Source organism: Spea bombifrons, chromosome 1, assembly GCF_027358695.1.
Source record: "Spea bombifrons isolate aSpeBom1 chromosome 1, aSpeBom1.2.pri, whole genome shotgun sequence".
In the NCBI taxonomy this organism is placed as follows: domain Eukaryota; kingdom Metazoa; phylum Chordata; class Amphibia; order Anura; family Pelobatidae; genus Spea; species Spea bombifrons.
The window spans coordinates 135,107,414-135,121,133 of NC_071087.1; the positions used below are offsets into that span (position 1 = coordinate 135,107,414).

The 13,720-nt window shown below is 38.8% G+C and overlaps 1 protein-coding gene across 1 annotated transcript in view; it reads left to right on the top strand.

Moving 5' to 3' along the window:
• Positions 1–8,352: 8,352 nt before the first annotated feature.
• TMEM232 (transmembrane protein 232) overlaps positions 8,353–13,720 on the top strand; it is a 58,915-nt gene continuing 53,547 nt past the window's right edge. Inside the window, exons 1-5 of the mRNA XM_053454278.1 lie at positions 8,353–8,492; positions 9,436–9,547; positions 11,559–11,664; positions 12,908–13,065; positions 13,579–13,678. Of these exons, the coding sequence (XP_053310253.1) occupies positions 8,368–8,492; positions 9,436–9,547; positions 11,559–11,664; positions 12,908–13,065; positions 13,579–13,678 (601 nt within the window). The 5' untranslated portion in view covers positions 8,353–8,367. The remainder of the gene's footprint in view (positions 8,493–9,435; positions 9,548–11,558; positions 11,665–12,907; positions 13,066–13,578; positions 13,679–13,720) is intronic.

Sequence of the window (13,720 nt, forward strand, 5' to 3'; positions counted from 1 at the left end):
GAATGATTTCATGGATTATTTGGGGACTGCTTTATGTGACCATAGTGCTAAAGTGGTCCATATTGTCAGTGTAAAACCATAAAATGTATGTGACATCTGCATGGTGGCTGAGCTATAGGTAGATCACCTTGTCAGGATGCTGGAAAAGTCATATAATCTTCAATGACGTGGGGAATCGTATTCAGTCATGTAATCCAGAGGCTGGGCGCATGCAAATATTTGCAAAACATTTCTAAATTAACAACATTCGAATTTCTTTATTTCCAGCAACCTCTGTGAAATATGCAACCAAGTCTATCTGCTTTAGATAACTCTATGATATGTACATAAGGACTTGCCCCAGCGCCCAGATTGCTCCCACATTTGACTTGATTCCATCCACATGACTCACCCACAGGGATCTCCTCAAAGAGTCTCAGGTCTCCTCTTGATCCTGCCCTTTCTCATTATCTCTTCTATTTATCTTTATCTCAGCTCTCCATTTGCTCTTAATCTCTCCTCCACATTCCCCTTATCTCTCCATTTTCTCTCTCCCGTTTCTCTTTATCTTTCCACCTTTGACGTTATGTCTAATGCCCTCTTTCTTTTCTTTCTCCTTTCTTCCCTTTCTCTTTATCACTCACTTATTTCTCTTTACCTTACCTTTTTACTATCCTCTTTCTCTCTCCCTTTAACCCTACCTTCATTTTCTTTGATCTCCTCTTTTGATTTATCTCAACTTCCTCACTTCACATTATCTTTCCCCCTTCTCATTGTCTCTCCTACTTACTATCTTTCCCCCTTTTCCCCATCTCTCTCCTTTATCATCATCATCTCTCAACATCTCTCTACATCATGGATGCATCCTGGCACCATGTGTTCTCCAGGTAAGCGACGCACACACACCCGTCGTTCACGTGATATAAAAGAAAACGTGATTCATCAAACCAGTCCACTTTATTCCATTCCTCCGTGGTCCATTTCTTATGCTCACGGGCCCATTGCAGGCAGTTTCGGCAGCGGACAGGGGCCAGCATATGCCGGCGATCAGCGTGAAGTGCCGGCACCCGAGACAAACGCCTCACGCTCCCAACACAGGAGTCAGATCTCTCCTTGGATCAAGAAGCTGTTTCCCTATAATTTAAAATGTATATCCCTGAATATTATGTTTTTGCAAATATACATCCAATTGTTGTTTAAATATCTGTACAGACTCTGATAAAACTAGCTATGCAGGCAGAGAATTCAACATCCTTATTGTCCTAACTGTCAAAAAAACCCTTTCCTCTGCTTTAGGCTAAATCTCCTTTCTTCCAGTCTAAACGCGTGACCACGTGTCCTATGCATAGTCCTGTTTATGAATAGATTTCCACACAATGGTTTGTATTGGCCCCGAATATATTTATATAATGCTGTCATATCCCCTCTGAGGTGCCGTTTTTCTAAACTAAACAGATTTAAATTAATTAACCTTTCTTCATAACTAAAGTGTTTCATTCATTTTAATAATTTTGTAGCCCACCCCTGCACCTTTTTCAGTGCTATAATATCCTTCTTTAGAATACGTGCCCAAAATTGCACAACATATTTAAGGTGTGGTCTTACCATTGATTTATAAAGGGTCAAAATTATATTTTTATCCCGCGAATTGATGCCCCATACAGTGCCAACTTTGTGCTTTGGGCTTTCAGTGCAAATATTCGTGCCCAAAAAGCTTCACAGTGCCATCTATGTCCCCAAACAGCTTAATAGTGCCAACATTGTGCCTAAACAGCTTATCTCTGACATATTTGTTCTTAAACAGCTTAACAATGCCATCATTGTGCCCAAACAGCTTAACAATGCCATCACTGTGCCCAAACAGCTTAATAGTGTCACCTATGTGCCCAAACACCTTAACAGTGTCACCTTTGTGCCCAAACAGCTTGTCTCTGACATTGTTGTCCCCAAACAGCTTGCCTTGACATATTTGTCCTCAAACAGCTTAACAGTGCCATATTGACGGATTACACAGAAAAATACTGTGGTAATTAGCCACCATGACAGAATTAAGTGTGTAACACTATTAACCATATAGAAACTAAAGATACAAAAAAACACAAATAGAAATTACTTTACAAAACTGCCCTTCATGTTGAAAAAAATATCAGATATGCCAAACATATCACTATGTTAAAACTTAAGTTTAACTACACTAAAAAAAGATAAGGAGAGAGCACACTATATACACTGCGCTATAATCTAAGAAGTGAGCAGTTCAATTGGATCCCCTTAGAGTGTCCACATTCAGACCTAAAAGATAGCAGTCCCCTCTTTCAGGTGTCCAGAATTCTGGTTCACCAAGTAAAACTACCCCTATGAGTTTAGACAAAATCCCTTTCGGTAAAGCATAAGCTTGATGCAAATTTTTGCCAATTCGGTATAGACTTTGTCAGAGATGAGCACTTTTGGTGAATCTACTCCCTCCCAATTCCTTTTGTTTTCGTCTGTGACAGCAGGGTGATCCAGTTCTCAAATTCAAAACTTGTGGCTTAGACTCTGTTAAATGTCTGTGACTGTCCTTTGTGACATTTGTTTTCCTTTTTGAGTCAGTGAGCTGAAAGTCCATAAGAGGATATACATTTACCTTACCCTAGAGACAAAGTATTGTCATGTAACACATCAATAAAATAAAAATGGTTAAAAAAAAAGAACATAACATTCATAAACTAGCGCAATAGTTCAGGTAATAGTTCAGTCTGTTATCAAGTGTCAGGTGTGGAAAGAAAGAGAAGTCACTCCCTCCCACATTTGCAACCCGCAAATCCCCCCAGCAAAGATGAGAACACCGCTTTCATTTTCATCTAAAATAACCATTATATTTAAAAACTAGAGTTAGGACCTAAAGCCACAAGAGGCAAGTGATGGCCTCCCATACCCAAATAAATTCTGTGCGGTGTAAACCAGTGCAATAAACGTTGTGTAATTGCAAAGGTTTGAATAAAAGGTTCCCAAATAAAATAACATTTATTTACATTTTTTCCTCCTTATCCTGGAGCCTAAGGGTCAATTAATGATAAAGCTATTGCACTACCTTCTGTTTCCAATGAATAAAGGCACTTTCCTTTAGCCAGTTATCTCATACTGCCTTTACTGCTGACACTAAAAAATAATTGAGAAGTCTTATATTTAACATACTCTATACAGCCGTGTGCTGTCTTTGAGGAAGTATAGCTCTGGATATTTTATTTTGACTGTGCCCACTTAAAAAGCCAGTTCTTTAAAGACTCCTGTGAGATATGATCTTAAAGGCACATAAAAAGCCACTGATTGTTCTGAGATATAATGTGAGGAAGTTTGACTTTAAGGAGAGGATGGTAGATAAATGGAGCAGCTTCTTATCAGAAGAACTAGAGGCGAGTAGAGTGAGGGAATTAGACATGCATGGGATAGGCATAAGACTTCAGTTCATAAGACTTAAGGCATAAGTTCTTATGTGTCATCAAATGCTATGTTTCTATATTCACCTTAAATCCAGATATGTGTTAAAGGCAAGATGGTCCAGGACCAGTGGTATTGTTTCTGTGGATCCCTATACATTACATCATCTAGAAAAAGCTGTAAATTTCACCTTGCCGTCACAAACCGTGGTACCTGGCGAATACAGGATTTTGCGGAGAAAAGTTCTAATGCTATATAAAAAAAGAAAGGGTAGAGAAGGCAGCCTTGTCGAGTGCCTTTGCCTAAAGTAAAAGTTGAATTTAAATTTTTAATAGTGTTTATTAATTCCTTAGTTACAAACAGCCTGTATATATTTAACAAAAGAATCACTGAAGTTTTGAAGCTATAGAAGGTGCAGTCGATAGGGGCATGTTTACAGATCAATGCCGCATCTAAATTGTGGAGCGTTGATAGTCCCATAAGAGAGTCTCTTGGTGTAACTGTTGCCATAACTATATGTCTAGCACCCATGACGTAGTATCTATTAGTTCCAAAGCCTTTTTGACTGGTGAGAATTTTGGGAGCGACAAATTTCTTAAATCTTAAATACTGATCTTAAAATCAGTATTTAATTAGGGGATAAGTGTGTGAGAAGCTGGGTTAATAGGATCATGGCTTTCTTTGTGCAAAACAATAATCCTAGGTAAATTTGCATGAAGTGAAATAACACGAGTTGTGAATGAGGTGGGTAAAGCTTATTCTATCATATATGACTTTATAAAAACTCTAGTGAAAGGCCGTAGAGTCCTGGCGCCTTTCCCAGTTCCATATTTTCCAAGAGCCTGTGCTACTTCTTGTTGGTCAGTTTGCCTATTTTAGGAGAGTGTTCTGCGGAGAGATTAAGTAGTTGCACCAACTCTAGAAAGGTGCGCATTTCCACCAGGGACATATCGTCCCTGGCATGCAGTTTTTGGTAATAGGACTGAAATCTATGTTTATTTTTTTATGCAGTGTCGTAATGAGTAGATTTGCATGGATCAGTAGAATGGAGTTTGTCTGGATGATCGAGGAGATTGTGCGCACTTCTGTGGTGGCACCTGTGGTTACAAATATTATGATCAGATTTGTGCAAGGAGAGGCCACCAGTTGACAGAATATGGGCCAGGGTTCTCTGAGCTGTACATGGACAATAATTAGGGAAGTACATTTAATGGTTTATATGCATCAAGGAAGGTTGGTGTATAGAGGACACCTCTCCACTCTGGATTTGGGAATTGTATTTTTTCCAATAATTATCCTGGTTTATATTGGTTTCACTGAACAGCTGTCACAAATACACAGACATATTGGGAAATCCCGTCCGATCAAAGAAAATTAGAATCCAGGAGAAGAAGGAGGAAAGAATAAAATGTGTACTCTCTTTTATCAGGGTTGAGTCTTCTCCAGCAATGTGTACGTGTTAAAGAGACAATACCAGATGTATGTAGCTCAAATCTATTTCATTTAAGCACAACTATAACATTTCGTTAATTTATACAAATGTAACAATTAATACATTTCAAACTCTAACCTACATATAAAGGCCGCTCAGATGCTAACTGACTACATTGCGGGAGCAGCTAAAAGATTGTGTAGCTGGGTATATTCCTATGAAGATACAATGTAGTTAAGAGCTCTGTACCTCTTATCTGAAGTTCTGGAGCCTTAAAATGAGAGCAAGCTGTACTTATCATTAGTTAACAGACACGTGAAAAAAAGACAAGTATAAAACCAAAACAATGAAAATGTTATTTTTCATTTTTTCAACAAGGAAATGCTGGGCTCAACCAAAAGAGTTGGACATGCTAATATCTGTTTCATGGCAGTAAACTCTAAAAGGACCAGGGCTATAATAAATACAAGACCAGAGCAATTTTTGTGTCTTTCTTCAACTATTATTTCCCTCTTCCACTTTTAGTGTATCTACGCAAATTATATATACAGTTTTCGATACAGTTTTCGATGGGCTAAATATGCCTTTTTTAACCATAACACACTCTTTATGAATAAAATCTAAAAAAATTGTCTTTTTTTCTAAAACACCAACATTTATTTACAGTTTTCCAGATATATAAATTATACACAACTAGTATAAATGGAGAAAAAAAATGACAAAAATATATTCGATAGCTTGCCTTGATTTGGAAACTGACCTATATGTTTTCTAACATTTTAAGTTTTAAATTAGTTTACTGTTTTAATCCCCTACACTTAACCCTAACCCTATCTATTTCACCACTAAGGAACTTCCACTAGACATTTGGATTTGTACAAATTTCACTTTTATCTAAATATAGAGTTATCTAAATATGCCAGTTCATACAAATGTCCAAAACGAGGAGGAACCTCAATGAAACAAACAAAAACAAGGCAAAGAGCTCTGATTTTTTTCTTAATTTAGTTGTTTTTTTCAATCTCATTTAGCGTTCTTTTACATTCACTCTCTCTGAATGTCTCCTTACCTTCGCCGCTGACTGCCATTGTGTGTCTGCTCCACTTCTCTTACATCTTCTTGTTCTTCTGTCTTCTTTCTTTGTCCACTGCTCCTTGTGCTCCTTTTTTCTTCATCATCTTCTTGGTGGACATGGCCTCCTGGTAAACTTCTGCAAAAGGGCAAATCCTCCTGGCACACCCTCTCCCCTAATTCCCGGTCCCCATGGCTCCGCCGTTTCGCAGAAATGCACAGAGAAGCCATAATAATACAGATAGATTTGCTGAGAAAGAGGTACAGAAATGCTTCTTTTTCTGAGCCAATCTGTCTTTATTATTCTTGCTTCGCAGTGAACTTCCGCAAAATGCCGGAGCCTCCAGGGACAACCTCCAATTGGAGGAACAAGGCAGAGGGTGTGCCTGGATCTGTCTTTTTTGTGTGTAAGTTCACCAGAAGTTACCGTCAAACTGCAACATTAAGGTAATCTAACTTCACTTTATGACATTGTAAGGACACTGGGTCTCGATGCAGGGGCAGGTTCAGATTCAGAGCATGGCTGTAGGCAGGCTGATGATGTATCCAGTTCTGGGCTGCGCTCCACCTTAGCCTTAGTCTTTCTCTTGGGCACCATCTCTAGGTGTTCTGAGAACTAGCAGGAAATAAACTTGGGGTGACAAGCTCAATACAGGCAGGAAACTAGAAGCCTTCTGGCAGGGCACACAGCCGGGAGCCCTCAGGCAGGAGCACACGTCTTGGAAGCCCTCAGGTAGGAGCACACGTCTTGGAAGCCCTCTGGCAGGAGCACACGGCTTGGAAGCCCTCAGGCAGCAGCACACAGGATTCAAAAACAAACAATGCAAAGGCCAGCGATCTAGCACTGAGGTTAGGATAATGCTCGGTTTATATTGGGCCCTAATTGCTTGAACGAGGGGCAGGTGTGTCCAGAGCACACAGGAATAACATGGCCATGGAGAGGCAGATGGAAACAGCAACCCAAGATCCACCTGGTGGAGTAGTGGATAGGTGATACACCTAGATTCCACAAGGTTGCAGGTTTGAATCCCTGTGGTTTATGACAGCCATGACTGGTTTCTCCTGCAAGGAAGACCAAATTCTCCTAGCTCAATTGTTATAGTTATTCTAACTACTTACTGTATTTCCCTACTAAATTACTTAAATACTTCCTAAAATCTAATCGGCTGATAGAGTCATGTGTACCAGAAACCTAATTTTCTGTGAAAAAACATCCATTCTCTCACCATTGAGATCTTCACACCACTGACATTCCCTACAATCAAATTATCCTTGCCCAATCATTCCCTCAACTTTTGTCTCATTCCTTCTCAACCACCTTATAGATTGTGAGTTGACAAGAGCAGAGCCCTCTTCTTCTGCAATAGTCCTAACATGTGTAAACGTTATTGTATAGTTTGTAATGTCGGTTGTAATGTTATTGTTAGTTTAGACTCTGCTTATTGTAATATCTCTACAGAATCTGGTGGTGCTCTATAAACAAAATAGTCATGTAAGTAATGTATTATACAGTTACCTTGGTCCTTCTTGCTTATACTATCAATTGTTTCATCTCACCTTAACCTCTATATTGCACAAATTCTTCTTCAGTTCACACACAGTGTTTCTGCAACTTACAAAAAAGTACAGTGGAAGGTTTCATTTTTGAACACTAGATGGCAGTAATTGTATTCCTAATCAAGGTGAAGGCATACTCTGATGTAGTAAAAACTGAATTATGGAGATGTATTGCTTATCCCACTTATTATCTGTTCACTTTTTAACTCATACAGGACACTGTCACACATTGTCTTCTCTTTTTGTTCATATTCAGCCCATTTTTGTTTTTTCCCCATCAACTGTGTTTTTAGCAAGGTCAATCCCAAAAGAGCATTTACATTCCAGATGAGGAAAAAAATCCTGAAATGTTATCCTTGTGAACATTAAGTATCACTTGTTAGCAATTTTAACTACGAGTAAAATATCCAGATACTTGAAATAAGCCACATTAAGTGTTGGTTATTAACATTATTGTAATTCGCCAGAAACATAAGATCTTGTAAAACAAAAGACCAACTTGGCTTTCCAGGTAGGGCTACATTTTTGAAATACATTACTGTGCCAGTTCTTTCTTGACCCGTTGTGTTACTTTAAGTTTTTATTGGATCAGTTTTGTAATATATGCCAAGTAGGTCAGTAGTTAGTTGTGCCCTCTAGAGAATGTTAGATTGCATCTGGTGAACAGAGTGAGATATAGATATATACAGTGATATATATAGTATAGCTAGGAAGCCAGTAACATTGTGATCTTACTATATACCACAAACCTAACTATGTTATCAGTTTTTATCCTTTAATCTCTTCAGGTAGTAAGTTCTCATTATGTATATAAATACTGTATATTATGTATATAATATATATATATATATATTTACCTGTGGTTTATTCTCTAACTTCAATTGCAGGTCATTTGCCAAAGGCAAAATATGCCAATCGTAAAAGTGCCAGTGATGCAAAAGTTTGGGATAATATCAACCACATATCACCTAGAACTACAGAAAAGGCTACTGGCAAAAGCAGCAGTCTGTGAAGATAAATCTGCGGATCACAAGTATATATTTTACTTCTTTCAGCATTTAAGGCCATGCATAACTCAATGACAGCCACTCATATAGCTCTAAGCTCTCATAGACAAATACACACACCTCAAAACAGAAACAGGTTCTTTCACAAGAGCACATCTCACAGACAGGCACTCACACATCTCATAGTATTCACAGACAAACACACGCAACTCGGAGCAATCACAAGCAAAAACACTTCACATCACTTACAGACAGGTACAACCACAAATCAAAGTGAACATAGATTAAAAAAAAAACATTTTTTTATGTTTAGCTCCAATTCTAAATGCACCACCGCCTTTTATCCCCCTTACCTTCATGAAGCCCTACAACTTCTCAAGAAGCCCCTAACACTTCATGCTGATGCAAGCTCAAACACACTGAACACTCTCAGTCACACTAATACAAACCCTTAACACAACAATGAAGACTCAATAGCCCATACTACTCTCAGCTGAGCTAACACACACAATATTCTCATTTAAATGACACGCACAAACATAAAATATAATAAAGTATTCATAGAGGCCACAAGGGTATATCAGTAAAACTGGCCAAAAATAAGCGAAAGAAAAATGGGTGTGTTATCCACTAATGCTATGCTCCGCAATAGCCCAAATGTAGTAAAGGTACTCTGCGTCAGTTCTTTATGTCATGCCATCCCATCAGTTACCTTTCGTTGTACAGAGACCTAGATCAATAACATTTTGGGTCTTGTGTTGTCTATTGATCTTGTTTGTTGTAACTGGAAACTAGGTATTGACTTCTGTAAATAGTGAAGTTGTAAAAGTTCTGTGATGTCAGCTTTAACAACACAATAGCCTTTCAAAATTGTACAACCATTCCATGTTATGAAAAAGTAACAGAAAATGTGTTTCCCAGTTAGTATATGACAATTTAAATAATAACCTCCTTATGATGTTTACTTAGAAATCCATTGGAAATCACAGACGAATTCATCAAACAGTTTAACAATGCAGAAGAGCCTAAAGAGCAGGAGTACTTGCTAGATATGGCCGAGAAAATTCTTCAGAGGTGCAAGGTAATGAAACCATCATTTTTTTAAACAATATACAATGTAGAGAGGGACTCTGGTGAGAGGGGCCAAGTTAGGCTTCAGACTGCTTGACGTCTTGAATAAGCCTCTGATGAAAATTATATGGCAGTGTTACCACCCAGGATGAACAGACATTAGAGGGGTGTCCAGTGAACGTAATTAATTGATTATCATCCCCCTACATTAATAACTATTTTAGGGATAATACACAAAGTATGACAATATGACCCACATTAAATATTTTCAATAATGAGTTCTTTTAAACAGTAGTTAGAAATATGTCATCAAGACAGAGGGAGAGAGATTGAGAGAGGGTAGGTACAGTAGATCTGGGTGTCATCAGCGAATGCAAGGGGGCGGTTTTCTAGTGCAACCAGCCTGCATATCTAATAACAGTCCCAGTTTTCATGAGACAGTTCAGATTTTCAGGTACTGTCCCTCTGTCCCAAGTGTCTCCAGGTCCAAAAGTCAAAAACAGTCCGCAAGAAAGAAAGTTGTGGGTGACGTTAGAATGTGAGGGGAGTTAGAGTGTATGTGAGCATGACTGTGTGTGTATGTATGTATGTGTGTGAGCATGACTGTGTATGTGTGTGTGAGGGGGAGTATGTATGTGTAAGTGTGTGTGGGGGGAGTATGTGTTAGCATGAGTGTGTGTGTTAGAGTGTGTGTTAGTGTGAGTGAATATGAGTGTGTCTAAGTTTGTGCGAGTGTGTATATATGTGTGGGAGTTACTGAGGGTGAGGCAAAGGGTTATCGGGGCCTCTTGGCTTTGTATGCCTCCCTGGGCCAGAAGGTGCCAGCTCTCCCCTTTGACCCACTGCACTGCTTTTGTGGGCAATCTGGATCATTGCCCAGTTATGGAGAGCTATTCCAACTGACTCATGGCCTCTGTGCGACACTATGAGGCTAAGCAATGCCAGTTAGTTCTTCGGGTACGGTAAGCAGATAACCTCACCACTGGTCCTGCCCACGTCTTTTGTTGTACTTGACCTACTACCCTTTGCACCCTGTAGATGAATTTACACACACAGGCAGCTGCTTGGGGTAAGTTTATATTTTTACTTATAAAAATGTGGCCAGTTACAAAGATAATAATAATTAAAGATAATATTTTTTTTTAAATCTTTTGTGCTGCCCTAGGCCAGTACCTCCAGCCGCCCCTTCTGCGACTTCCATCCTTACACCAAGCCCTGTGATATGATGTCATATCCTATTGCCTATTAAGAATGTATGGCGCCTTAAAACAGTGTGCTATCGGTTGGGCAAAGGTCTACATAGTGTAAAGGGGAGGGGGGTTGGGGAGATGACAGATCTCCTTTGTAACCAGCCTGTTGAGCAATGGCTCACCATGAAGGACGATCCTTTCAATAAGTCAACCTGCCAACTTAGGCCCGGGCCAGAGTCTAGTAAATGTCAACGCATTAAACGCAGAAAAAAGAGGGTGCCTGGAATTTTATGCTATGACCTGATTTTCTTGTCTTGCTGTTTATTGATTAAGTTTGTTACTGGAAACTAGGTTTCGACTTGACTGTGCAGTTCGGTTAGCCTTGAGAACACAATAGCCTGTCACAGTTATACAATCGTATCTGGGAACTTTCTAAATGAGCTTACCACGAGATTGTTGAAAATATTAACCCAATATTAACCAAATCGTTTTAACATCAGTTCTTATAGAAACACTAGCAGCATCTGCTAGTCACTACTATGTGAGCAATGATTTGGGCTATGACATCTTTTGTCTTTTGAGTACTTTGCAAGTGATTTAATATGATTTCTGCAGCTGACAATAAGCTGCAGTTTAGAATTCCAATGCACTGCTCCATCTGTTGTGAGATTTGCTGGCCAGTTTTGCCCAATGTGTCATGTGAACAAAATGTTTCACTTTGCTAAAGTATTTTGTGCATAAAACCTTCATGACATGGTGAAGCACGGCACCATGAATGATTTTATATATAGATTTATAAAAATAATTCATTTTATGTTGGGTTTTTTATAGAGAAGAACAGGACTTGGTTCAAATGGTTATGGAAGTCATGTGAATCTCCATTGTGCATGGACTGAATTAATTTTGCTTGCTCAATGCAAAGGGAAAATCCAAGAAGGTAAACCTATTATTATGCGTAACATTTTACTGCTACTACTGCTATTTCGAAAGCAGTGTAATATGTAAACATCAATATATATTTATATATATTTATTTATTTAAAATGTAAGCCTACAAAGAATCGGTAGACACCATTTGCAGGTTTTGTTACGAGGTAGGACTAAGGAGACCTCTTTGGTGTAAATGGGTGAAAGTATGCATACCGTATACCAATACAGAACCATCTTTCAACAGTGCTCATTGTGATATAAGAAGTTGTATGATCCTCATGCTAACAGAGGTAACACAACCTATGATCCAATTTAGTCACAGGGTGTTCTAAGAAGTTTGTCCTTTAATATGTTGGGATGGTGTCATTGTCAGGGGGATGATTGGAAAACAATGGGGAATGTATGCACTGCATTACTTGTGGTGTTAATTCTGACAATTACTTTATTGTGTTTGTTTCCCATACATATTAACCCCTTAATGTCCATTGCCGGGTCAGGCACGTCATGCAGAACGGTCACTTAACGACCTATGACGTGCCTGACACGTCATGAGTCTTAAACAAGCTTACAAAGTGATCAACGAAAGTGATCTTCGCTTAAACGGAGTTGCTGTAATGCCTCGATGTCGAGGCATTCAGCAACACCGAGATCGGCATCATGGGCCATGTCTAGCCCCTCCCCGCGGGCGTCAACATCCGCCATACACTGTATGGCGGCGGACGCCCTTTTTAAAAGTTTAGGAGGCGATTAACGATCACCTCCTAAACTTCAATGGTGTTGCTGGAATGCCTCCATCACGAGGCATTCAGCGACACCAAACACTTACCCCAGGACGCGCTGTGACGGCTCGCTGCATCACGTGCGACTGAATCAATCCTGAGTCCCAATATCCAAGAGGCTACCTAGTCACAAGAATTAATTGTACAAGTAGTAGGGGATCACCGGTAGGTGAGTACACCTGTGAAACCTAGGGAGGGAGGATAGTTCCTATGTACACAACTTAACTTACACATAAATATTCCTTACAGCCATATGACAAGAACTAAATGATTTAAAAGTATTGTGGGAGTTCCCCTTTAAACATTGCATGCTGTAAAACTCTACTTGTACAACAAAAAGGCTAAGGAGACATTTTACGGGAATCATGCCAAAAACTGTTTCCAAGTCATTAATGATTTACCTACTGCTGTATAAGCGGTCCATCTACATGATGGATTATGATATACATTTTATTCATTTGTTTTCTTGTAGATGCTCTAGATATTCTGTTTATCTCAATGGACATGGCTACAATTAATCAAGAACACATGCCTGCGTTGTTCTTCGTTGCTGAGTCAGTTCTTTATAGAATTTGCACTGATGTAGCTAAGAAGCCTTACCTGTTCACCAATGAGGTCAAACTTTACAAGGTATTGCTATCGTCCATCTCTTTCGGGCCAAATACATTTTAATACCACAAAGTCATATTATCAGCTTAGTTTATAAAATCACATGGCTTATTTTTCTAAACAAAAAGAATGAGGCATATTACAGATATTTGCATTAGGCGTTTTAGAGAAATTTGATGTTTTTTTTTATCTGCATCTATCCTGTGGGAACATTTTAATTTAATGAGGCATTTTTACAATTAACTGAACTGATTTCATGTTATTTCCTTTTATTTACTATAAAAGTAGAGGGTTGCTGATTCTCCATGACTTTATTTAAAATGATCTTCCCTATTTGTTATGTAGCTGGCAGCAGCTGCCCCTAGTTATCAGTTCTAGAAAACAGTACTGGTACTGTTCTTTTGATTACACTGAAAGACATGTAATTGGCAGTTACATGAATATTCATCCACCACCCCAGTTAGGTTTTGTGGAATTGTTGATGATCAATGTGCCAATATCCTGAAAACGTGTAACATTTGCATTTTTTAACAGCTTGGGTTCCTGACATTTTTAAGGCTTTATATTTGTTATCTTACCGGAGAACTCCAAGGATTCAAAGACCAGAAGGAAAGACTCTCCTCGTATTTAAAAGGTTTACATTAAAAAAAGGGTTTTTTAATCATAAATGGGGATG